The sequence below is a fragment of the Manis pentadactyla genome, chromosome 4, assembly GCF_030020395.1.
Source record: "Manis pentadactyla isolate mManPen7 chromosome 4, mManPen7.hap1, whole genome shotgun sequence".
Taxonomy (NCBI): Eukaryota; Metazoa; Chordata; class Mammalia; order Pholidota; family Manidae; genus Manis; species Manis pentadactyla.
In genome coordinates this window covers 119,521,389-119,548,297 of record NC_080022.1, presented here as the reverse complement: position 1 = coordinate 119,548,297, position 26,909 = coordinate 119,521,389, and the positions used below count along the sequence as shown (strand labels likewise).

At 48.6% G+C, this 26,909-nt stretch overlaps 1 protein-coding gene across 4 annotated transcripts in view; it reads left to right on the top strand.

Annotated features, from left to right (window-relative positions):
• TOM1L2 (target of myb1 like 2 membrane trafficking protein) overlaps positions 1 to 26,909 on the top strand; it is a 150,924-nt gene that overhangs the window by 95,842 nt on the left and 28,173 nt on the right. For all 4 annotated transcript variants that reach the window (XM_036894037.2, XM_036894034.2, XM_036894036.2 and 1 more), the window contains 4 exons: positions 10,211 to 10,360; positions 18,359 to 18,493; positions 20,167 to 20,325; positions 23,069 to 23,185. In XM_036894037.2, the coding sequence (XP_036749932.2) occupies positions 10,211 to 10,360; positions 18,359 to 18,493; positions 20,167 to 20,325; positions 23,069 to 23,185 (561 nt within the window). The remainder of the gene's footprint in view (positions 1 to 10,210; positions 10,361 to 18,358; positions 18,494 to 20,166; positions 20,326 to 23,068; positions 23,186 to 26,909) is intronic.

The window sequence follows — 26,909 nt, the reverse complement described above, 5'->3', positions numbered from 1 at the left end:
ATATGAAGTTTAGAACTATTTTTTCCAGTTCACTGACAAATGCTGTCAGTATTTTGATAGGGGTTGCATTGAATCTCTAGACTGCTTTAGGCAGAATGGCCATTTTGACAATATTAATTCTTCCCACCCAAGAGCATGGGATGAATTTCCATTTATTAGTGTCCTCTTTAATTTCTCTTAAGAGTGTCTTGTAGTTTTCAGGGTATAGGTCTTTCACTTCCTTGGTTAGGTTTATTCCTGGGTATTTTATTCTTTTTGATGCATTGTTTTCCTGATTTCTCTTTCTGCTAGTTCATTGTTAGTGTTATAGGAAAGTAACAGATTTCTGTGTATTAATTTTGTATCCTGAAACTTTGCTGAATTCAGATATTGGTTCTAGTAGTTTTGGAGTGGAGTCTTTAGGTTTTTTTATGTACAATATCATGTGATCTGCAAATAGTGACAGTTTGACTTCTTCTTTACCTATCTGGATGCCTTTTATTTCTTTGTGTTGTCTGATTGCTGTGGCTAGGACCTCCAGAACTATGTTGAATAAAAGTAGGTGGGCATCCTTGTCCTGTTCCCAATCTTAGAGGAAAAGTTTTCAGCTTCTCACTGTTAAGTATGATGTTGGCTGTGGGTTTGTAATATATGGCCTTTATTATGTTGAGGTACTTGCCTTCTATACCCATTTTGTTGAGAGTTTTTATCATGAATGGATGTTGAATTTTGTCAAATGCTTTTTAGCATCTATGGAAATGATCATGTGGTTTCTGTCCTTCTTTTTGTTGATGTGGTGGATGATGTTGATGGATTATTGAATATTGTACCATCCTTGCATGCCTGGGATCAATCCCACTTGATCATGGTGTATGATCCTCTTGATGTATTTTTGAATTCGGTTTGCTAATATTTTGTTGAGTATTTTTGCATCTATGTTCATCAGGGATATTGGTCTGTAGTTTTCTTCTTTTGTGGTATCTTTGCCTTGTTTGGGTATTAGAGTGATGCTGGCTTCATAGAGTGAGTTTGGAAGTATTTCCTCCTCTTCTATATTTTATAAAACTTTAAGGGGAATGGATATTATGTCTTATCTAAATGTCTGATAAAATTCCGCGGTGAAATCATCTTGCCCAGGGGTTTTGTTCTTGGGTAGTTTTTTGATTACCAATTCAATTTCATTGCTGGTAATAGGTCTGTTTAGATTTTCTGTTTCTTCCTGGGTCAGTCTTGGAAGGTTGTATTTTTCTAGGAAGTTGTCCATTTCTTCTAGGTTATCCAGTTTGTTAGCATTTAGATTTTCATGGTATTCTCTAATAATTCTTTGTATTTCTGTGGTGTCCATCATTATTTTTCCTTTCTCATTTCTGATTCTGTTTATGTGTATAGATTCTCTCTTTTTTTTTAGTAAGTCTGGCTAGGGGTTTATTTTGTTTGTTTTCTCAAAGAACCAGCTCTTGGTTTCTTTAATTTTTTATTGTTTTATTCTTCTCAGTTTTATTTATTCCTTCTCTGATCTTTATTTTCAGAAAGTCCTTCCTGCTGACTTTGAGCCTCATTTGTTCTTCTTTTTCCAATTTCAATAATTGTGAATTTAGACTATTCATTTGGGATTGTTCTTCCTTCTGTAAATAGGCCTGGATTGCTATATATTTTCCTCTTAAAACTGCCTTTGCTACGTCCCACAGAAGTTGGTGTGTTGTGCTGTTGTTTTTATGTGTCTCCATGTATTGCTTGATCTCTGTTTTAATTTGGTTATTGATCCATTGATTATTTAGGAGCATGTTGTTAAGCCTCCATGTGTTTGTGAGTCTTTTTGCTTTCTTGGTACAATTTAGTTTTATACCTTTGTGATCTGAGAAGTTGGTTGGTAGAATTTCAGTCTTTTTGAATTTACTGAGGCTCTTTTTGTGGCCTAGTATGTGATCTATTCTGGAAAATGTTCCATGTGCACTTGAGAAGAATGTGTATCCTGCTGCTTTTGGATGTAGAGTTCTGTAGATGTCTGTTAGGCCCATCTGTTCTAGTGTGTTTTCAGTGCCTCTGTGTCCTTACTTATTTTCTGTCTGGTTGATCCGTCCTTTGGAGTGAGTGGTGTGTTGAAGTCTCCTAAAATGAATGCATTGCATTCTATTTCCTCCTTTAATTCTGTTAGTATTTGTTTCACATATGTCAGTGCCCCTGTGTTGGGTGCATATATATTTATAATGGCTGTATCCTCTTGTTGGACTGCCCCCTTTATCATTATGTAATGTCCTTCTTTATCTCATTACTTTCTTTGTTTTGAAGTCTGTTTTGTCTGATACAAGTACTGTAGCAGCTATTTTTCTCCCTATTGTTTGCATGAAATATCTTTTTCCATCCCTTGACTTTTAGTCTATGTATGTCTTTCGGTTTGAAGTGAGTCTCTTGTAGGCAGCATATAGATAGATGGGTCTTGCTTTTTTATCAATTCAGTGACTCTGTGTCTTTTGACTGGTGCATTCAGTCCATTTACATTTAGGGTGATTGTCAATAGATATGTACTTATTGCCATTGCAGGCTTTGGATTCGTGGTTACCAAAGGTTCAAGGGCAGCTTTTTTACTATCTAACCTGGCTCACTTATTATGCTATTAAAAACACAGTCTGGTGATTCTTTATTTCTCTCCCTCCTTTTTCTTCCTCTTCAACTCTGTATATGTTTGTTCGGTGTTTTTTTTTCTTTTTTTCTATTTAAATTTTTAATTAAGGTATGATTGATATACACTCTTATGAGGGTTTCACATGAAAAAACTATGTGGCCACTACATTTACCCATATTATCAAGTCCCCACCCATACCCCAATGCAGTCACTGTCCATCAGTGCATCAAGTTTTCAGAGATCCATTATGTGCCTTTTCTGTGCTACACTCTTCTCCCCATGATCACTGTTCTCCCTGTGATCCCCCACACCATGTGTACTAAACACAATACCCCTCAATCCCCTTCTCCCTCCCTCCCCACCCACCCTCCCTTTGGTAACCACTAGTTCATTCTTGGAGTCTCTGAGTCTGCTGCCATTTTGTTCCTTCAGTTTTGCTTCATTGTTATACTCCACAAATGAGGGAAATCATTTGACATTTGTCTTTCCCCACCTGGCTTATTTCACTGAGCAGAATGTCCTCCAGCTCCATCCATGTTGTTGCAAATGGTAGGATTTGTTTTCTTCTTATGGCTGAATAATATTCCATTGTATGTATGTTCCACATCTTCATTATCCATTCATCTACAGATGGACAATTAGGTTGCTTCCATTTCTTGGCTATTGTAAAAAGTGCTGCAATAAACATAGGAGTGCATTTGTCTTTTCGAATCTGAGAAGTTGTATTCTTTGGGTATATTCCAAGCTGTTTGGATTTTGATAGGAATTGCATTGAATCTATAGATTGCTTTAGGCAGGATGGCCATTTTGACAATATTAATTCTTCCTATCCATGAGCATGGGATGTGTTTCCATTTATTGGTATTTTCTTTAATTTCTCTCATGAGTGTCTTATAGTTTTCAGAGTATAGGTCTTTCACTTCCTTGGTTAGGTTTATTCCTAGGTATTTTATTCTTTTTGATGTAATTGTGAATGGAATTGTTTTCCTGATTTCTGCTAGTTCATTGTTAGAGTATAAGAGTGCCACAGATTTCTGTGTATTAATTTTGTATCCTGCAACTTTGCTGAATTCACATATTAGATCTAGTAGTTTTGGAGTGGATTGTTTGGGGTTTTTTATGTACAATATCATGTAATCTGCAAACAGGGACAATTTAACTTCTTCCTTGCCAATCTGGATGCTTTTTATTTCTTTGTGTTGTCTGATTGCCATGGCTAGGACCTCCAGTTCTATGTTGAATAGAATTGGGGAGAGTGGGCATCCTTGTCTTGTTCCCAATCTTAAAGGAAAAGCTTTCAGCTTCTCACTGTTAAGTATAATGTTGGCCATGGGTTTGTCATATATGGCCTTTATTATGTTGAAGAATTTGCCCTCTATACCCATTTTGTGAAGAGTTTTTATCATGGATGGGTTTTTGTCAAATACTTTTTCAGCATCTATGGAGATGATCATGTGGTGTTTGTCCTTCTTTTTGTTGATGTGGTGGATGATGTTGATGGATTATCGAATGTTGTACCATCCTTGCATCCCTGGAATAAATCCCACTTGATCATGATGAATGATCTTTTTGATGCATTTTTGAATTTGGTTTGCTAATATTTTGTTGAGTATTTTTGCATCTATGTTCATCAGGGATATTGGTCTGTAATTTTCTTTTTTGTGGTGTCTTTGCCTGGTTTTGGTATTAGAGTAATGCTAGCCTCATAGAATGAGTTTGGAAGTATTCCCTCCTCTTCTGTTTTTGGAAAGCTTTAAGGAGAATGGGTATTAGGTCTTCACTAAATGTTTGATAAAATTCAGTGGTGAAGCCATCTGGTCCAAGGATTTTGTTCTTAGGTAGGTTTTTGTTTACCAGTTCAATTTCATTGCTGGTAATTGGTCTGTTCAGATTTTGTTTCTTCCTTGGTCAGCCTTGGAAGGTTGTATTTTTCTAGAACATTTTCCATTTCTTCTAGGTTATACAGTTTGTTAGCATGTAATTTTTCATAGTATTCTCTAAGAATTCTTTGTATTTCTGTGGTGTCTGTAGTGATTTTTTCCTTTCTCATTTCTGATTCTGTTTATGTGTGTAGACTCTTTTTTTCTTGATAAGTCTGACCAGGGGTTTATCTATTTTGTTTATTTTCTCAAAGAACCAGCTCTTGCTTTCATTGATTCTTTCTATTGTTTTATTCTTCTTGATTTTATTTATTTCTGCTCTAATCTTTCTTATGTCCCTCGTTCTACTGACTTTGGGCCTCATTTGTTGTTCATTTTCTAGTTTCATTAATTGTGAGTTTAGACTGCTTATATGGGATTGTTCTTCTTTCTTGAGGTAGGCCTGTATTGCAATATACTTTCCTCTTAGCACAGTTTTGGCTGCATCCCATATATTTTGCAGTGTTGAATTATTGTTGTCATTTGTCCCTGTGTATTGCTTGATCTCTGTTTTACTTTGGTCATTGATCCACTGGTTATTTAGGAGCGTGTTGTAAAGCCTCCATGTGTTTGTGGGATTTTTCATTTTCTTTGTGTAATTTATTTCTAGTTTCATACCTTTGTGATCTGAGAAACTGGTTGGTACAATTTCAGTGTTTTTAATTTACTGAGGCTCTTTTTGTGTCCTAGTATATGATCTATTCTTGAAAATGTTCCATGTGCACTTGAGAAGAATGTGCATTATGTTGCTTTTGGGTGTAGACTTCTGTAGATGTCTGTTAGGTCCATCTGTTCTAATATATTGTTCAGTGCCTCTGCCTCCTTACTTATCTTCTGTCTGGTTGATCTGTCCTTCAGAGTGAGTGGAGTGTTCAAGTATCCTAGAATGAATACATTGCATTCTATTTGCCCTTTTAATTCTGTTAGTATTTGTGTCACATATGTGGGTGCTTATATGTTGGATGTTTTTTTTTTTATGTTGGATGTTTTATCTGTATTCTTTATGTTTCCCTTGACTGATTTTGTGGATAGCTGCTTTTATTTTGCCTTTAGTTAGTATTTGGTTGGTCTACTTTCTTTCCTGTGGTTTTATTTTCTCTGGTGACAGCTATTTAGCATTAGGAGTGCTTCCACCTAGAGCAGTCCCTCTAAAATATGTTGTAGAGATGGTTTGTGGGAGGTAAATTCCCTCTACTTTTCCTTATTTGGGAATTGTTTAATCCCTCCTTCAAATTTAAATGATAATCTTGCTGGATACAGTATCCTTGGTTCAAGGCCCTTCTGCTTCATTGCATTAAATATATCATGCCACTCCCTTCTGGCCTATAAGGTTTCTGTTGAGAAGTCTGATGATAGCCTGATGGGTTTTCCTTTGTATGTGATCTTTTTTGTCTCTCTGGCTGCTTTTAATACTCTGTCCTTGTCTTTGATCTTTGCCGTTTCAATTATTATATGTCTTGTTGTTGTCCTCCTTGGGTCCCTTGTGTTGGGAGATCTGTGGACTTCCATGGTCTGAGAGACTTTTTCCTTCCCTAGACTGGGGAAGTTTTCAGCAATTATTTCTTCAAAGACACTTTCTATCCCTTTTTCTCTCTTCTTCTTCTTCTGGTACCCCTATAATGCAGATATTGTTCTGTTTGGTTTAGTCACACAGTTCTCTTAATATTCTTTAATTCCTAGGGATCCTTTTATCTCTCTCTGCCTCAGCTTCTCTGTATTCCTGTTCTCTGATTTCTATTCCATTAACAGTCTCTTTCACCTCCTCCAGTCTGCTCTTAAATCTTTCCATTGTTTGTTTCATTTCTGTTATCTCCCTCCTGAATTCATCCCTTAGCTCTTGAATATTTCTGTGTAGCTCCAGCATGGTTATGACTTTTATTTTGAATTCTTTTTCAGGAAGATTGGTGATTTCAGTCTCAGCAAGTGCTCTCTCTGGTGTTTGAGGGATTTTGGACTAAACAAGGTTCTTCTGCCTTTTCATGGTGATGGGAGTGTCACCAGCAAGCAGCGCGTGTGTCAGCTGGAAGAACAAAGTCACTTTCTGCTTGCTGGTCACCTTGCCTGTCTCCTCTGTCTGTGCCAGTTAACTACACACAGGGAGCAGCCTCTGGGTTAATCCCCTGAGCTATCATGGGCGGGGTGGCCCCTGGGATGGCCTAGGGCACTGGCAGGTGTCACAGGTGAGTGGCGCGTGTTCTGCCGCAAGAACAAAGCCCCTTTGTGTCTCCTGGACTGCGCCAGTCTCTGCTGTCTGTGCTGGTCAACCATGTGCAGGGAGCAGCCTCTGGGTATGGGCCGGTTAGCCGCATTCAGGGAGAAGCCTCTGTGCTAAGCTGTGTGGTTGCTGTAGGCGGGGCTGCTCCCCGGCTGTTCCGCAGCAGTGGCGGGTCAGCTGTTTGCTTATAGTGCTGGCGATGTGGAAGGAACAGCAGGCTGCTTATCACCGCAAGGGGCTTCAGAGCTGCGTTGCCACCCAGTGGGTTAGGGCTCCTGAAGTTCCTTAAAGTTCCCAGCCTGTTGGGCTGAGTGCACCAGGACGATTTTGTCCACCTCTTAAACCCTTGTCCCTTTAAGACTTTTTAAATGCCTGCTTTTCTTTTGTCCCTGGGCAGCCAGCTGTGGGAACTTGTTCACAGTCTCAATCTCTGACCTTACTTTTCCACTCCTCCAATATCCAGTGCACCATGCAGTGTGTGTCTGTGCTGCTGGGGCAGACCACCAGGGCTAGTTATTTAACAGTCCTGTGCTTCCACTCCCTCCCCATTCTGATTCCCTTCCTCCCTCCAGTGAGCTGGGGATGGGGGAGTGCTTGGATCCTGCCGGGTCAAGGAAGTTAGTCACCCTTCTTTCTAGGATCTTCTAAAACCCTCCTCCTAACTCTACCTATGCTGGCAGTGGGCACGGGGAGGGCTGTGCAACACAGAGAAGACAAGTAGTGATTTTACAGCATCTTACTACACTGATGGACAGTGACTGTGAAGGGATATGTTGGGGGGACTTGGTGAAGGGGGGAGCCTAGTAAACATAATGTTCTTCATGTAATTGTAGATTAATGATACCAAAAAAAAAATTTACCCAAAATAGGAGTTAGTCACAGGTCCTGAGGGGCTCTCTGCTTGGGCCTGTGTGTGGACTTGAAATGTCTGTTTCTGATTAGTGAGGGGCACCTTTTGCTTACTTATTCTGTGGGCTTTGGCGGCATTCTGAAAAATCGCTGCTGTGTTTTTCATGTCTGATGACCCAGAGGGACAGTTTTGCCAAGGGCCTTTTTGGTAGAGTGCCATGAAGTAGGCCACTGGACTTCCTGGGGCTGAGCAGCCTTGCCAGCCTGGGAACTTGTGCACCTCCTGCTCTACGAGGCTTCAGGGCTGCTCTGCAGCACATGGCACCTCTGTCCAGGGCATTTCCAAGCCTGTACATCTGAATCCCCAGAGGTTGGGCTGGGCACACTGACTGTAAAGTCTGCTGCCCAGGAAAAGGTAAGGGTTTGCTTCCTGAAGGTGAGAAGTGCTGCCCAGAGCAGGGAGGCCACAGCTGCCCCACCACCTCTGCCTTCCTGCTCGTCCTGTTCCCATGTTCGTCCTCACCACACCTGCTTTTTCCTCCAGCCTCCTGCCCTTCCCTTTCTCACCTGCTCTCCCCAGATAAACCGTTCTTCCTGCCACCTACTTCATCCCCGGAAGCCCACTGTCTGCATAGGTAGAGTTTGGAGGAGGGTTTTAGAGGATCCTAGAAAGAAGGGTGACTACTTCCCTGAGGGCCAGAAGAGCCTTTTTGTTCATCTCAGCAGCCCCATGGGCCACTGTGAGAGTAAATGCTGGTTACCTCGTTGTCGCCTGGAATCAAGCACAACTAGAGGCTAGAAAAAGATCACCCCTTTGACAGAGGGAAGCCTCAGCGGCCTGGAGACACTGAGCTTTGGGGTCTTCCTTGGCAAGCCGAGGGGAACCCGGGGTCTCCCAGGGCACAGGCAGCAGTGAAGAGCAGGTACAGCCAGCTGCATCGATGCACCTCAGGGGGCCCAGGTCTGGCCCTTAGTGAAGTTATTGGCATCTGCCAGCCTCAGCTTCCTCATCTCTAAAATGGGACAATACCCACCTTACAGGGCTACTTCAAGGACCAAATGAGGGAACAAGAAATCTAGCACATGTTTCCTGCTGTCTGAGGGACTCTCTGCTGACCTTGGAGGAGCGTTGTGAAGGAGAGCAGCCCTGTGGCCTCAGCTGGTGAGGGGATGAAGACTCCAGTGGAGGCTGATGGGAGTCCCATCCTGCTCCTGGCACTGAGCAGTTTATACCAGACCAGTTTCTTCACCCTTCTAAGCCTCTTAACTCTAAAAAAAAAAAGAAGGACGATGGGGAGCATACTAACATCTACTAAAAGATAATTAATTAGTTGTGAGAATTAAATGAAATTAGATATAATGTGAACAGATCCACACAGTGCCTGGCATGCAGTCTGCATCCAGTTAATGGCAAGGCTGTGGACTTTTCTTTACAGCCATGCTTTATCAAGGTGGTACTTCGCTGTATGAACCCAGCCCTGTTGCATGGCCATGTAAAGTAACAGTGGTCAGGTTAGTTTGAGCAAATGAAGATAAGTGAGGCAGTCAGAAATGTCCCCCATTGCTGGGGAAATCCTCCCAAGGAGGCATTCTCCACTAGTCAGCTGTGGCCCGGGGGGAGCTGGCAGGCAAAGGGCCAGGTAATCATATGCGTTGGCTACAGAGAGCTGAGACATTCACAAGGCTGTGTTTGTTCAAGGCTGGAGAGAGCCTCCAGTTGGTATCTTGCAATTCCCAGGGCCTTTCCCCTGTCCTGTGGGGACTAAGAGGCTGTCACTTTACTGGGGGGTACACAGCAGCCTTCCGAGAGGCAGTCATATCCTCACAGTCCCCATTTTCTGGTCCCTCTCCAATGCAGGGCACTGTGCTGGGTGCTTCAGACATGCCTCTCTCATCTTTACTGCAGACCTGGGTGGGGGCACTTCACAGATGAGAAAGCTGAGGCTCAGCCTCACTTGTCCTGGGCCATTCAAGGAGAAAGTGGTGAGCTGAGGTTCAACCCACACTGGCCATCTGGCCAGAACCTACATGCACTCTGCTTTTCTAACACCCGTGTAACTCATTTTTCCAGACAAGGTTGGAGCTGGCAGTGGGGCTAGGGTTTGCAGTGAATATGGACCTTAAAGCCGACTGGCTGCTGAGGCCCACAAACCATTTACTAAGGGTGGAAAATCCTCTGTCATTGCCAGTTTTAGTTGCAGAAGCAGGGTTGTGTGTGGGGGTTGCATGTGTGTTTGTTTGCTTCCTCATATATAAGGGCCAATAACTCACTGGGCAATTCAGGCCATTGCAGCAGTCTTCCCTTGTGACAGAGCCTGCATTCCATTGGCTAATACCTTATATCCAGAAGCCCAGAGGGAGGAGTTAAAATGCTAATTTTCAGGGACTGCTCAGTCATCTTGATCCCATTTCAACACCAGCATCCTTCTCATACAGAACTGCTGCCTCAGTTACCACCTAATTGCATGGTGATTGTGCAGGGACAGGAGACTTCAGTCCACAAGGGGCTGCTGTCATCCCCGAAGGACATTGCCTCAGTGTGGGGATGCCTCAACTGGACTTGGGAGGCGAGATGGGGTGGAAACCCAGTGGCCATGCTGGTGAACACTCTCTTCTTCTCATTAGGTGCTAGAAACATGTGTGAAGAACTGCGGCCACCGCTTCCACATCCTTGTGGCCAACCGCGATTTCATAGACAGTGTTCTGGTGAAAATCATCTCTCCCAAGAACAACCCTCCCACCATTGTGCAGGACAAGGTACTCGCTCTGATCCAGGTAGGTTGTCTCCCCTGGTCCAGGTTGTTGGGATGAGATGGGGCCTCTGATCAGTGAGTCCCCGTGCTTTCACATTATTTGGAGGAAAAAATCAAGGCTTCTGCATTGAAATATTTGTTGCAAAATACTTATTATTTTATATTCATCCCCCTAGAATAAAACCCTAAGGGGTAGCTCTCCAGCCAGTTGACAGCCTTCACTGAAGTTTTCTGGGTGCCTGGCCCTCTGCTTCCCACAGGGGCAGATGGGGGGCCTTGGCAGGCCTCTGGGCACCAGGGATGATGTGGAGTAGGAAGGGCCACATTACAGCCATGTGCAGGGCTGGCGGGTCAGAGGGCCAGGGCCAACTCTGGAGCAGGTGGGGCAGGATGGGGGAGATGGTGTTAAGGAGTGACTCCTCAGGAGGTGACGCTGCTGTTGGACCCTGAAGGTGATGAGGAGCTGGTGGAAAGGTCAGTGTGCAAGAAGCATCACAGGCAAAGAGCATAGCATGTGCAAATTCCCAGAAGCATCAAAGCAAGCAGTTGGCACATTTGAATCTATTCATTATTAATTGCTTTATAACAAATTACCCCAAAACTTAGCAGTTTAAAACAACAAAAGTTTATGGCCTCATAGTTTCTGTGGATCAGGAATTCAGGAGCAGCTTAGATGTGTGATTCTGGCCCTGGAGCTCTCATGAGGTCGCAGTTGCGGTGTCAGCCACAGCCTCACCTGAAGGCTGACCGGAGCTGAGGAGCCTTGCCCTCAGACTGTCGGTGGGAGGCCTCAGTTCTCTGCTGACTGTTGGTAGGGTGTCTGAGTCTCTTACCCTGTGGACCTTTTGTGTGTCCTCATAACACAGCAGCTGGTTTACCCTAGAGCAAGTGATCTAGGAGAAGGAGGAGGAAGGATCTAGAAAGAAGGAGGAAGATGCTGCAGTGCCTTTCAGGACTGAGTCTTGGTAGTCACATGCCATCTTTTCTGTCACACTCTGTTAGAAGAGAGTCACCAGGTCCAGTCTCAAGAGTAGGGAAATTAAGCTGCACCTCTTAAAAAGAAGAGAATGTTTTAAAACCAGGACATGGAGATAGAGCATGATGGAGAATGTCTGTGGGCAGGGGCTTGTGAGCCATATATGCTAAGGAGTTTGTGCCTTGTCCCGTAGGCAGTGGGGAGCCACTGAAATCTGAGCTGGGTGTACACAGACCTGGGTTTTAGACGGAGCACCCTGATGCTCAAGTACATCCAGCATGGGTGATTAGTGCTGTGGTAGAGGAATGCTAAGCACCCACAGAGCCAGAAGGTGAGGGCAGACCAACCCAGGGGCAGGGGATAGGCACAGGGCCTTTCCAGGTGGTATGGCACCTGCGGTTGAAGAGGAGAGAGGGGCGCAAGCCAAGCAGTCTGATGGCTCTGTCTGTTCTTTGCGCTGTGCCCTCTGCCTGCAAGTCTTCCCTGCCGTCGGGCTGTTGGCTCCTCCCTCATTCAGACAGCCCTCCGAGGCCTCCTACACCTGGCTCACAGCACACCCCTGCTCCCGCCTTCTCATGTCATCCTCTTCTATGGTCTTCAAGGACTTCTGTGCTTATGCTCCTGTCAGCTGCTCCTCTGGGCCAGGACACTGTATCCACAGGCTCCAGAGCACTTCAGTGTAGGGTAGGTGCTCAGCAAGTTGTTTTTCCTGATGAATGGATGAGTGGAGTTCACTGAAGCTCCAGGAGGGTGACATCAGAGTCTCCTGCTTCCTTACACTGTCCCTATCCCATTCTGCCTACCTGCATTCCTCCCTTCCTTTCTCTTTCTCTCTCTCTCTCATACAAACACCCTCACACAAAGAGGCACAAACCACCTTATCCCCTCCACCCCAACCCCTACCTCTCCCCTGGACAGCCCTGTCATTCTGGGGCTTTCCCAGTACACTCCCCTGCCTCAACACCTTCAGTATTTGATGTCAGGAAAATAAGCAGTGGCTTTTTCTCACAAAAGATAGGGCATCCCAGTTTGAACCCTTCGTGCAAGCCCACGGTGGCCAAGGCAAGGTCTCTGGAGCCAGCCCCGAGGAGGGGGCCCTTCCTATGGCCAGGCCGGGTGGCTGGTCGGCCTCCGCTGGCTAGTATAGCCATGACAAGGGTCATTGATCTGTGCTGCCACTGTTGACTGTGTGGGGATCTCGGTTGAGGGTAAAGGGAGCCCTCTGCAGTTGGCTGTGAGCCGTGGCTCTCCCCAGGGATGCCAGCCCAGTACACCCTGCTCTGACCTCCGAACTTCAGGGTCACCACCTCCTCCCAGCCCTGAGTGGGTAGGATGGGGCCACAGGAGGCCGCGCCATGTTCCTAGAATTCCCCCTGCTGGCCAGGCAGCATGCGCAGCCACCCGCTGGGGTCTTGAGGGCCTCCCAGACTCCTATCTGGCAGGACCTGCTGGACAATCAATCTCCCTGGGAAAATGCCAGGGTGCTTCCAGGTAGGCTGGATGACCTCACTGGAGATCTTTGGTCATGGCAGACCAGTGAAGAAAAGCAGGCAGCATTCAGAGCTGGCAGATGCCTTAGCTTCTGTCATGAGGCAGGCAAAAAAAGAATAAACAGGATCCTTAGCCTTTTCTTTTCTTTTCCTTTTCATTGAATTATATAATATGCATACCAGGAAATTTCACATTAAAAACTGTACAACTGGATAAATTGTTGTAAATGGAACCTACCCATGTAACTAACCCCTATGCCCCTATGTTGTGAAACAGAAGATGACCTGCACCCAAAAAGCCCCCACACCCCTGGAATGGCCACCCACCATCCTCACAGGTGATGGGTTTTTCCTGTCCTTGAACGTATCTGTGTGGGCTCTGCAGCGGCGCTCCATTGTGTCTGTATGTGCAGGCCTCACATCGTCACTGGGTAGGTGTGACCATAGGGCTTCCATCCCCATGGCCCACAGAGCTGCGCCAAGTCCCACTGGGTGCACGTGCCAGTTTCTCCCTCCTACAGTTGGTGGGCACTTTCCAGTTTGGGGCCATTATGAAAATTGCTGCTCTGAGCAGCTAACACATGTCTTTTGGTGAGCATATGTATTCATTTTTATTGGGTATGTATTAAGTTGAATATGTGAAACTACCATCTTTGGTCAAAATGGTCAAATATTAGCAATTTCATATGGTTCAACCTAATGCTGAGGAGTGAAATTGCCATATGGAGGGTGAGTAGTTGTACCAGCGGGTCTCCCGTGTTCTCTCCCACCAGCGGGTGAGAGTTTTAATCACTTCACCTGCTCACCAACTCGAGGTGTCTTCATTACAGTCCACTGATGAGTATGTAGAGGTTCTGCATTCTGTCAGTCTTTTTTTAACCCCTTTGAGAAGGAGGATGATTTTATTCACATGTTGAATATACTTTTAAAAAGTGCACAAGTGCCCCTAAGGAGTCTAATTCCCCCTGGAGAGCAGGAGCTGCTCCACTGTGAGACAAGATCAGGCTTTCTTGGCAGCCTGTGATTAGGAGACTCAGTAGAGCAGACTGAAGAGAGGTCCCACTAAACATTTGGAAGCCGGAGCTGTAAGTGATTCTTTCTCGCCGTCCTCATTATCTGGACATTTCTTGGCGCTCTTCAGAGCCCAGCTACCGGGAGGTGGGGCCTTGGTCAGCCCAGCCCTGCCCTAGGGGAGCCGGCCCTGTAACGGGAAGACAGAGGCATGCAGATGATGGAGGGCCAGGGCCTGGCCAGGGAGCACTTGACCCAGCTTTGGGATATTCAAGGGGCAGCCTGAACTCTGAATGTGCTGGCGCTTAAAAAGCTTTTAAGGCCAGAGGCTGTGCAGATGAGTGCCACCTCCCACCCTCTGGCCCGGGAGCATGGCTGCAGCTCCTGACAGAGGTGGAGCCTGTGGCTCTGACCCCCAGCCACTGACCTGAGCCCATCGTCCCTGTGGTTGCTCCCTGAGGATGGAAGCAGGGCTGCAGCCACGTGGGAGAGCCAGTGCCTCTCTGTGCCTGTAGCGAAATGGGTGCTTGTCCTCAGATGTTGCCCTGGCCCCAGCCCACCATCCCTTCTGATCCCCTTCCTAGGATGCTGATCACAGGCTTCGTCAGCCTAGGATTGGCACAGAGTGTCATTTCCAGTGGCTCATGTTTGTCATCAGCAGCCCTCTGGGCTGATTGTCTGAAGAGAATCCAGGGTGCCAGTCCCTTCCTCCCCTCTGAACTCTATCCTCTGCGCTCCACCCCTCCTCTCAGCAAGGCATCTGTGTCCTCTGGCTGTCCTCTAGCCATCTATAGCTACCCCATCTCCCCCAAGCCTTCCCGCAAAAGATGCCCCCTCAGGCTCATATTCCCCAGAGGCCCTGCCCTTCAGGGTGTTCATGGAACACTGCCCCATGTTCTGTTTCTCCCAGCCCAGCGTGTGAGCTCAGTGGGGTATGGTTCTGGACACGTTTGCCTGACTGGTAAGGTAAGCTTACCCAGGAGCAGGTGTTTGCCCTTTGGGAAGGGGGCCGTCTCCCTGGGAGCATGGGAGGAAATCCATGAGGGCAGAGCAACCTGGTGAGCAGCCTGCCGACTCTCTCACCCCCAGCCTTTGAGCCTCCCGCCCCTTTAAGCTTTCCCCCTGTGTTCTTCACATGGTCCCTTGCCTGGCCTCAGGCCTACCTGCCTTCCAGTCTCATGAGGCAAAGTCCTGTTTGTTGAGAGCAGAAGGCTACCCCTAGTCCCTGCCAACCCTTAGCCTTTAATTTGAAGTTATTTTCAGGAACAGTAATGTCGCCATCCTACTAGAGTAACGTCATCGCGTGATGCCTCTCCTGCCCTGACCCCTGGGCCCCAGCAAGAGTCTAAAAATACTCTGTTTCCACTGAAGAAAGTGAGCTCGTGGGGTTGGGGTTGGGGTGGGGGTGGGGGCAGGAGGAGCTGAAAGTGGTGTGTTCTTGGAAGGTGTCTGAGACCTGGTGCCCAGCCTTTGGCCAGATTCTGTGTAGATAGGCTGCGCTCTGGGGACCCTGTCCCTGGGAACAGGAGGTCTGGTCTGGGGGCATAAGCAGAGCATGACAGCTGCCACAGAACAGAACTCATAGTCAAATCATGAGTTGTTCATTGACCTGAACTTGGTGACTTAAAACTTTGTCAAAACTTGCAGGATGCAGAAACCAATAGGATGTAGTTCATGTTTATATAAGGTTTTAGTCTGGGGTTTGGTAAACAATCCAAAGGAACAAAGGAGATTGAAGCTTGGATTTCTCTGTCTTTTTTCCCTCTCATTAGACTTCCTCTGGGTCTTTCAACCTGTAACACTGGAGGCACAGGAGAAAAAGGGAGAATTACATAAAGAGCAGTGAGATGGCCACTCCATCTTTAGCCAGCCAGCCCCTGTGACAGGGAGCCCTCAGAGGGGCCAGCACTGCCATGTCACTTTGCTTTCTGATCGGGCAGCCTGCCAGCAGCCCCTCCATACCTCCCTGGCTTTAGGTTAGAGATCCAGAGTAACCAGACTGGTTTGCCACCTCTCCCCTAGAGCAGATTCTCAAATCCCACCTGGGCCAGCTGTCCAGAGGGGCTCCACTGTATCACTGTCATCTCACTCTGTTGACAGCCTAAGTGGCTGTCTTCATCTGTTCTGTGAAGTAGGACAAGGAGGAAGCTTGGTAACCATGAGAACTGGACTCAGTCTCACTTGACAAATGCTGACTGACTGCCTTCTCTGTTCAAGGGTTACTGTGTGCCTTCAGAGGTAGGACCCAGTAGGGAGGAAGACAGGAGCATCGTCCCAGAAAGATGCTAGAGGCACACAGCATCTCTGGAGTTCTCCCTTCTGCATTTCCACATTCCTTTAAAGGTGCCCCCACCCCATTCCCCGGTCGGCATCAGACTCTTGTTCAGTAGAGAATGCTACCATGAACATATGCTCTGTTAGCAGCCGCCTCCACAAAGCTGCACAGGGGTCCCACATGGGTTAAAATAGCAGTAGGTGGGAAGAGAATGGATTAGCCGGGACCACTTGGTCGCAATAACAGATGCCAACTCCTGCTTGTCTAGGCAAAGAGGAGAGTTTATTAGACAAGGCAGGGCTTCCCAGAACCCTGGGTGTGACTGGGCCTGGGGAAGGGACAGGAGGGATGGGGAAAGCCCTCCAAACCCCCTCGTGTGTCTTCCTGCTGCCGCACATCAGCTGCCCCTGTCTGGGTACACAGGATATCTCTGCCCCTTGGTCCCAGGCTGGCCCAGGGCTGCCTCCCAGGGCCCATGTCTGTAGAAGACAGTTTCACCTGCCCAAATCAAGCAGCCCAGCTCTCCCTGGCCAAGGAAAAGCTCCTGGGAGAAGAAGAATGTGACAGGCCAGCTTGGAATGTGTGTTTCCCTCCCACTGCCATAGATGGGGGAACCTAGGGACTCACTGTTTGGGCAGATACCCCAAGAAATACCCACTGCCAAGAGAAAACAGTGATGGTTCTTCTTCTTTTTTTTTTAGTGATGGTTCTTTAATCTTCATTCTTCTTATCTCAGATTTGGCTGGGATGGAGAACAAGATAAATTAAAAGGGGTCCCTTGGAGCTGTTCTTACCCCATAGGAACAGGCAGGAAGCCATGGGAAGAACTGCCAAACCTTCTTCTCCTAAACTCCCACAGCAGCTGTGGAGCGGGTCTAAGGCTCTAAAGTTTAGACCCTAAGCTAAAATGCTGGTGTGTTTTGAAGCTGGAGTCACAGGACTCAACTGGATTTTGAATCAGGTGGCACCAGCCAAAGCAGCTGGTGGAGAGTGGGGCTCAGGGGCGCTCCCCACTGGCATGTCCAGACAGGCCTCCTCGGGTGTCCTCAGCCCTCCCAGAGGCCAGGAGGAAGTGTTGGCCAAGAGGGGCTGTCCTTATGCGGCATTAAATACCAGAGTGTGCAAAATGAGTAAGTGGGTAAGGAAGCCAGGCTGGTAGGAATGTTTGTAGTAAGTGAGATGCTCAGTCGTAATGAACGAAGCTTTTTGGGAACTGACCTTTTAACTTCAAATGGGTCTGTTGGTTAGAGATAGAGTTTCTGTGGCTGCTTCAGGATTGGTTGGAACGAATTGCTAGAGCCAGAGAGGCAGCTAAATGCTTGTGACAGCAGCAGAATTGGCAATGGAACCATGGGTTGGAGACACTGGGCCTCCTGTTCTGAGTATGTATATGGTGACAGCATGGCTCTGAAGAGCTGGGCTCCATTTGGGGGGAGCCCTTTGGATATACATCTTTTTAAAATGTATTCTGTAACATCTAAAGAACAGAATTTTTTAAAAGTGTTTCATGAATCAATGACAAGTGGCAATCTATTCAAATATGTGTTCTTTCCTCTCTGTGCTGTGTTTTCATGTAAGGGAATCTAGTGGGCATGCCTTGCAGTGGGCTTTTGATGTGGGCACATGTATGTGGACATCGTGGGCAGCACAGGCTCTCCTGCCTCTGGGCCTGTCATCTTGCCTGTCAGATCATGGGCTGGGCTAGGCATTCTCAGCTTTAGCACTCTCTGATCTACTGAGGAAACCTAGAGTTAGCCTTAATTTTCTGTCACACATCAATTTCTCCTTTCCTTTCTGCTCAATTTGCCTAAGGTTCCTGCCTTCCCCTGGGAGAGCTCCGCAGAGCAGAGCACAGAGCTGAGCGTGCATGCAGAGCGCACTCCGGTCCCAATGGTGTCCTGCAGGCACAGCAAGCAGGCAGCCTCCTCACACCCTTCAGCTGAATCTCACCAGGAATGGATTTCCTTGCGATCAGGGAAATGTGTCGTTTTAGGACGCACCACAGTGCTGAGGCGTCATGTCTGTTTCTCCTTTCCAAAGAAATACTACATATGCTGAATTAGGTTCTGTGTTTTTATTCATGCTCAGCAGCACCATTGAAAACCAAGACTTCCCCAGCCACATTGTGGCCGCACTGGCAAGGGGAAAGGATCAGAATAGGTGTGGCCAGGGCAGTTCTCAGTCCAGAGGGTCGGAGAGAGGACCAGGGCTGCCCTGCAACAGACCCGGTGAGCACACTTCCTAACAGGCCTTCTTTTGCACTCCCAGGCGTGGGCTGATGCCTTTCGGAGCAGTCCTGACCTCACTGGCGTTGTGCACATATACGAGGAGCTAAAGAGGAAGGGGGTCGAGTTTCCCATGGCAGACTTGGATGCCCTGTCTCCCATACACACACCACAGCGGGTAAGCTTCCAACTGGCATTTCCTAGAAAAGACCTATTGCAGAACAGGCAAGCCACTGCCACCACCCTTCTGGCTGCTACATTTGAATTATTCAGCTTGTCATCACACTTTCTTAAAGCTTGAGGGCATTTCTTTTTAATAATAAGGGGAATGCAGGAGGGAGACAGCTGGTTGACTGGTGATGAAGCAGCAGCAGTGTCTCCCCCAGCTTTCGTACTGACTGAGGGAGGATAGGATAGAGGGTCGGTTCAACATCTTCACGGAAATGGCTGCTTGGGCAGAGCTACCCTGTGAGGGCTGTTAGCACCTGCTTTTCAGAGGCCCCAGGAATCTGGTGTGAGGATGCCGGCATCTCCCCTTGATAGTACCAGATCACCTCAGTGTTGGCGATTCAGAGGGCTGATGATGTCACTGATTGTGGAGCAAAGAGCAGCTTTCAGCTTTTTTAACTGTACAAGTCAAATGGATCTAAATTTTACTTTGAGCTGTGAGCATATGGCATCAATCCAGACACCCTTGAACTCTGTCAGCCTTGGGATTCAGAGCCCCATTTAAGGACCTCCTGTCAAAGCTCTCACAACGTGGGGTGGCTCTGTGCTTCAGAATTAAAAGCACACAGGCAACCCATTCATCCTCTCACAGGGAAGCTAGTACCTCTACTGTCTGGGAATAAGCCCCTGGTGCCGCCGGAGAACCAGGAAGTTCCAGTTCTGGGAGGGGCCCTTTGTCCCAGCTCACTCTGCCTTTCTGGCCCCCATCTGCCAGCCTCAAACGGGGGCAAGAAGCCCAGCATCCTTGTGCAGGTCTCTTGTGTGAACATAGCTAACATTCCAGAAGTTGTCTGAGATGCCCTAAAGTGAAGCACAAGGAATTATTATACCTTCCAGAGTATTACTCTTATTAATCCCTTCCAACTGCTTGCTCTGCTTTATGGAATAAACATAACCTGTTTTATTCTGTTAATAACAACACAGAACAGTGTTGTTCCTATAATTACAAAGAACATTCGGCAAAAGGCATAATTACTATTTATGTTAGTCTACTTGTAAAGGCCGAAGTGTAATATTCTGGTACCAAGTAACAATCCTTGATAAGCAAAACTTAATAGCAGTTATAGTTCATGATGCGTGATAAAAACTGAAAGTTTCTGTGATATGACTGCCCTTGCACTGTTCACCATGTAAGAACTTGTTTGTTATGCTTCAGAAGATTGGAGACTGTTGAGATATAGGCTTGGGGTTGATTAATGACTGTGCATTAAGTCCCCTATACAGAATTTTATTGTTGTTAACAACCATTTGATCAATAAATATGAGAGATGCCCTCTCAAAAAAAAAAAAAAAACTTAATAGCAGCCCCCCTCCACTCAGATCCCGAGGTGGCCCTAACAGTGGGAACCATGCCCTCTACCCTCATGGCGCCAGCAGTGCTGCCCCTCTGAGCTGCTCTGGTTGTCTGGGAGGTGAGTGGCGGTGGAGCTGTCCTGGCCCCCTCTGCAGAGGAGAGACTGGGTGCAGAGGGCAGAAGGCTTCCGAGCCTCGCAGGGCACCAGGAGAGCTGGGCCCCGCCTCTCACAGGCGGCTTGGCGGGAGGCATGCCCTGGGCGGGGTAAGCGCCAGGCCCAGCAGCACAGGCGGCTGCCCAGATGGAACACTTTGTTGTTGCCGTGCCAGAGCGTCCCTGAAGTGGATCCAGCCGCGCCCGCGCCCAAGCCCCAGCCGCAGCAGAGGACGAGGGCCGGCTCCTGCTCCTCGCCTCCTGCCGCTCCCTACTCTGCTGCACAGGCCCCGGCTCTGAGTGTGACTGGCCCCATCACAGCCAATTCAGAACAGGTACTTGCTTTCTTCCCAGACACAGGCAAGCCAGAAGACTGCCCTAGTTCTCCCTACACAAAGACCCTCGGAGGCCTTCCCGGACCAGGCACCCTTCTGGGTGTCAGCCACACCCAGATGGAGGACCCCAGCCACCTCTGCTGAGGGCTCACGGTCAAGTGAGGAGACAAGTGAAAGATAGGACAGTGTGCTCACTATGGGGGAGCCTGGCCAAGCCTGTGAGCCCAGAGTTGAGTGCTGGCCGGAGGGCAGCCCTGGGGGCTGATGCTGCTGAGCGTCTGGAAGGTGAAGTGGGGCTGTAGGAGACGAGGCGTGGCCAGGGATGCAGGGGAGCCTGGCATGCTGGGAAGTGGGGTGGGTGGTTTGGAGGGGGTGAGGGGTGCAGAGGAAGCATCCCAGAAGGTCTGAAATCATGGCAAAGGGTGGGGCCAAAATCACAGGAACAGAGTAGAGTTGTAAACAGCCTATGTGTCCCACAGAGATGTACAGATTATTCTGAAAGACATGACAGCCATCAGAGGCCAATACCCCACCAGCAAGGTTCTTGTGAGGAAGAGGCTAGGAGGAGGGAGACCAGGCCTTTGGGAAGCATGCCTCCTGCCCCCACCCTAGGCACCGCTCACCTTCCCTGAGCTGCTTCCTGAAGCTGATGCCGTTCAACCCCAAACTGAATTTTTTAAAATTACTTGTAGAGACTAGTATTTAGATGAATCTGTAGAATTTCTATTAGTTAAAATTTGAGAATTGGTCAGACTTGGAAAAAAATCTACCTAGTATTTATATTTCTTAAATCTTTATTTAATAGTTGTGACAGACATTGTAACAATTATTATGGGGCCTTATTTAAACAGATCTCAGGCAGCTAGGTCTTGTTCATGGAAGTGTTGTGTCAGGGCTGTGTTAGCATGTCACCAGCTCTCGGGAGGAGCGTGCTGTGAACAGGAGGGGAACAGGAAGCCAGACAGGCCTTGACCCAAGTCCCTGCTCTGCTAATTTTGTGAGGTTTTGGCCAGTCATTTGACCTCAGTCTGCTGTCAGTAGAACGGGACAGCAGTCCTTCCCTCTCACCCCACAGGGCAGTTGTGGGTTTGACAGGCAACTTAAGAGGCCTCAGAGTAATCACCCAGTGCCATGTGCACTGCCAAGGGAGGAAGTCAAAGCTGAAAAGCCATGTTTATGTTAACTGTGGGCTTCAGTTCACTGACATCTGCCCTTCCTCCTAACCCACGATGGCCAGCATCTGTCCTCGAAAGGGGAGCCCCGGGGAAGGTCTCGGGCTCCATCCTCTGCTTCTGGGGGCAGAACTGTGCTGCCTTCTGCTCAGAGGGCAGGCTGCTGCGCTCTAAGTTGAGTGGTCACTGAGGCCCCCACTGAACCATCACACTGTGGGAACTTGGGAAGAGCCCTTCCAAGCTGCCAGAGCAGTTAGGAAGGTCTGGCATAGGCAAGAAGGCATGAATATGGCCCTCAGGGGAAAACGGAGGCAGAGACAGGCAGGAGCCACATTGGGCTTCACTGGTCCCTGTCACATTCCTGGGCCTCCCTGGTTGGAAACCCCACTGGCCATCCACTAGGCAGAGCCAGAGGTAGAGAAGAGCCTCTCAGGACCTCACCCAATGCCCTGAATTGACCATTTGTCCGTCTGTCCACCCAATAAACATTTATTGAGGCCTCTGATCCCTGTCTGGGTATTGAGGGTGCAGATCTCACCCCAGCATTGTCTCAACCCCCAGGGGTTTGACAAAGGGCAGGGAGGGCCTGTGGGAGGAGCAGAGTGCTTGGTTCCACCTCGGGGAGGGGCAGGGGGAGTCAGAAGAGGCTCCACTTAGGAGAGAAGGTCAAAATGCAGTGGAGAACCACAGCCAACTCCAGCTCTCCAGATGTTCCAGAGGGGCACCGGGGACCTACTCAGTGCTGGCGGCAGGTGTGTGCCAGCCCCACCCAGGCACTCTCACATTTGTTACAGCAGCCCTGTGTGGTGTGGGTGTCATTTTTACCTTTCTGCAGGTGAGGAAATGGAAGCTCAGAGAGGTTAAGGTCCACCTCTCCTGCAGGAAAGACAGCCCAGGCCTCTGCCTGCGTTCTGGCCTTGGGAGCTCTGTTGGATGGCCAGGTCCTGTTGCTCTCAAAGGGACCTTGGTGGGAGCTGGGTGAGGAGGGGTCTTCCCTGTGGTCTTCTTTTGGTCCTCTTTCATTCTTGCCATATCAGAAAAGTGCAATTAATGCTGACCAGCCTCTTGGAAGGGTCACAGTATTTACACTGCAAACTCCTAGGAGCCAGACTCTAATAATGAGGTTCCCTTGTGAAAATCTCAATGCTGAGGGACTTAGGGATCATGCACTCTACCACTTTCACTTGAAAAAGCAGAGGCAGAATCCTGAAAGAGGTTTAGTCCCTACCCACAGCCCCATTTCCCCAAGGTCCCGCGGTGGGAGAGCCCAGGCTGCAAACCAGCTCAGTCCACTCTGGGCCTAGCACTGTCTTCCTGCACAGCACTGCTGGGTGCTATGAACAGTCCCCAGTGACAACTTTTGGTAACCAGGGTTTCTGGGTGGCCTCGTGCCCCCATTCAATCCTTTCAGATGCCATTACCCTTGTATGTAGACTGGAGTGAGACGAGAAGGTTTCTTGTTGCTGCACATTCAGAGGTGTGACCTCGGTGTCACAGTGAATGAGACTGTCACCAGACTGGTACAGGTTGACTGACCTCTCCTTCCTGCTTTTCTCCCCTGACTCCAACAGATTGCCAGGCTGCGGAGTGAACTGGACGTTGTTCGAGGAAACACAAAAGTTATGTCTGAGATGTTAACGGAAATGGTCCCCGGGCAAGAGGATTCATCAGACCTGGAGTTGCTGCAGGTGAGGGGCTCAGCCTGTGGAAGCTCTGGGCCAGAGCACACGGCAGTGAGACGGGAACAGGGTTTGGGGGACTGTTGTTGGAAGGGACTGAGTCCATATAGGCCCGTGTTCAGCCTCATATTTCCTTTAATCCCAGTGTCCACAGATAAGCACTGTCTATGTTTTGGTGTGTTTTCTTTCAGTCTGTTTCCCATGGTTATCTTTGTTTCAGATGTAGGTGAGATCCCATCATGTATACGATTTTGTGTATCGCTTTGCTCCCTCAGTATGGCAGCATACTCATTGGCAACAGGACCTCTTCACCCTGCCTGCACGCAGGAGCCCTCCTAGTCACACCTGACACCTCAAGACACTCCTGAGCCCGAGGCAAAGCTGACACGCCCCTTTCTTTCCCCAGCGCTGGGGCTTCCCAGGTGGGGGTCACCCACGCTGTAGTGCCTGAGGGTCTGTTGCTAACTGGCCTTCTCTACCCCTGGACACCTGCACATCCAGGAGCATGACAGAAAGGGGTCCCTCAGGCAAGAGTCAGGGATCTGCCCCAGGCCTGTCTCCCCAGCAGCCAAGTCCAGAGCTAGTGACCAGGTCTCCTCCATGCCCGTCTGGACTTGGCACTTACAGAAAATGGCACCAACACTGCCCTTGAGAGCAGTGGCCTGGAGGGGTGGAGGAGGGGTGCTGGGAACTCAGGGGCCGGACCTTGTCAGTGGGCAGGAGGATGCTTGCATACATGGGAGCCAGACCAGCCTGGCAAACCATGCTCCTGCTGCTGCTGTGCTTGTCTGACACTCAGAGTCGGCAGCCTTGGCCCCCTACGTACCATACCTCCCACCCCACTCCTGGCACAGTCTTGCAGCCTGTAAAGGTACAGCTCTAATGGCCCTGTCCTTCAGCAGTGCACAGCCAGACCCTCGTCCCAAGCTGCTGCTTGTCATACCGTCTACTTCAAGGGGGTGAGGGTGCATGGAGGCCTGCTCTGGACCTAACAGAGCAAAACACTGAGCTGCATGGGCCATGCACCTTCTGTGCAGGAATTCGCAGCCAGGGCAGAGATAGGCGGGACACAGCTTATCTCTGTGAAACCATAATGCCAGGCTGCTCTTGGAGCTGAGGTGATCACCCTCGGCCTGAGAAGGGAACCCTGAGGGTCTCCCACTCCCCACTGCTGACACCTGCAGCAGACCAGGCTTACCTCAGATCGGCAGGTCCAGCTATCCACATGCCACACACCATGGGACCCAGTGTCCCATTAGTGCATCCTTGGTCTCCATTCCCAGCCTGCAGGGGGGGTCCTTCCAGGCATTGCCCGTAGCCCAGGAATCTGAGATCAGTCCAGAAACGGTCCAGAAAATGAGAGGGTCTCTTGAGGCAGTTTTGTGCTGTGTCAGCATCAAAATTCCTGCCAACAGGGGGTTGCAGTGGACAGAGCTGTGCTCCCGGCAGCAGGAGGTGGGCTGAACAAAGCCAACATGCTTCCAGACAGCCAGAGCAGACCCAGACAGTGTGTGTGTGTGTGTGTGTGTGTGTGTGTGTGTGTGTGTGTGTGTTCAACAAACCCCAGCCAAGACAAACAGAACCTGATCTCCTGGTGTCAGCTCACAGTTTTCAAAAATAGGTTGCTTCCCATGACGTTTTCCTTCCCTCTGTTTTGTTCCAACTCCAAGCCTACTAGCCCTCCCTGCTATCTTATAAATCAAACAGAGAAAGAACGATTCTGGTGCCAGTGGGAGGCTGGCCTTTCAGCGCAGGAGATTCAGGAGTTGGTCAGCTCGTGTGAACAGACACGGCTCTCCTGGCTGCTGGCCTCATCCCTCAGTCATTCCTGACATCTTCCCTCCTCGTCTTCCCCTGGCAGGCAGCAGCCAGCTGGGCAGGGTCTCCCAAGGGATGGGGCCGCCTCAGATGGTGAGCCTTCCCCATGGGAAAATGCCGCAGTCTGCTTGAAAAGTGATGGGATTAGAATGTGCCCCAGGGACCCCTCAGTCAGGCTGGAGGGCAGCCAGATTGCTCAGGATGGAAGCTGGCCAGAGCCATGGAAATAAATATATTTGTCACCAACCCAGTGTTCATGCCAACAGAAGCTGCTCCCAGTTTGAGTGTAAATTGCTGGGTAGGAGGTGGAGGAAACGGGAAGAGAGGAAATTGGAGGTGGCAGCCCTGGGATGCACCCGTGGGGCTGACCATAATTGTAGGCGCTTAGTCCTGATTGCTTCCTGCTTGTCACAAAGCACTTGCAGGGCTGGCTTTGCCGTGGCCCTGCAGGGCAGCAGGGGAACTTGGCAGGAGAGCCATTTACTTGAGGACTCACAGGTGGGTGAGGGGAGGCTGAGGCCACTCCACTAGCTGTGCTGCCCTGGGACAAGTGAGGCAAGCTGCCCAGGGGGTATCGGAACCTCCTCTCAGCCCCATGGGGCCCTTCACTCTCTGAGCTGGGGGAGACCTAGGCAAGAAGTCCAGCTCCACTCCTGTGCTCAGGTTCTCTCCACAACATCTGGCCTGGTGCCCAGCTCGCTTTCCTTAATGTCCTCAGTGGCGGGCTGTGTGGGGGTGCCCACGGGAGTGCCTCTGCTTCCCATTGCCTGGGCTAGACCTTGGGATGCAGAGCCAAAAGAATCACTGGGTTTACATTCAGGCCAGACTGCTCACAATCTGAGCAAGTCACCCGCCCTTGGAACCTAGAGTAGTTACCCTCGCCCTGGAAGGACTGGAGATCGCCAGTGTACAGTGCTGGGTGCAGGCAGGTCGCGCCCAACTTAGAGTTCCTGTGATTATCAGTGGCCCTTCCATACATCATGCCAGGGCCTGTCTCCCTATGACTACCACCCTGGCCAACTTCTCTAACAACAGAACAAAGCCCTCTTTCCCACAGTAGGTCCTTCAGTATTTGAACACTGCTGTCAGCCCTCGCACAGCCTGATCTCTCTGTGGTACAGATATGGCTGTTGGCTGCCTATCTTGTAGATGACCAGGCAGTTTTCAGCAGGAGGCAGACATTATAAAACCAAGAGCTTCCATCAACTGAAAACTTTCCACCTCTTTCTCCTGGGCCTGTTAAGCCGTATCTTTCCCATCCTGTATGTGGGCACTTGGGTCCAGGCTTGAAATTTGAGACCCTGCATCTGTGTGTGCTGGAGTTCATGCCCTTAGCTACAGGCTGGGGGGCCAATTTTTGGAATCTTCAAAGATCCTGATGCTGTCATCCAGTGCCCTCTGTTTCTCTCAAATTATCCTCTTGAGCTTTGCCCTCAATTAAGTTTTCATTAACCTAGCAGTGCCAAAAATGGGCATTCCTACATGGCCATCCACCAGTAAAAGAAGCCCTCCTCTACGTTGTTTCTTCAAGCAGCAGGAGGTGTATCCCCTCTCACTTCTTGCATCTCATTTCAACAAAAAACAGGTTGGCCAGGACGATTTTTCTAGAGATCTAGTTTACATGTTTAGCTTCATGTTCCGCCTTTCTCTCCAACAAAGACTTTCTTCTCCCTCCCCTCTCTTTGCAGCTATAGAAAGCAGATCCTCAGGACCTATTCCAGGCTCCTTAAAACTTGGAGAGAGTTCAGAGGAAACCATAAAGATGATTAAAAGATTGTTTTGTGAGGTGGGAATGAGAATGTCCCTTGAAGAAAAAGGCATTGGGATTAATTAAACAGAAAAGAGGATATTTCAATTAAGATGTTTTGATAGATGGAGGGCTTTTGCACACACAGCACCGACCAGCTGTTCTCCT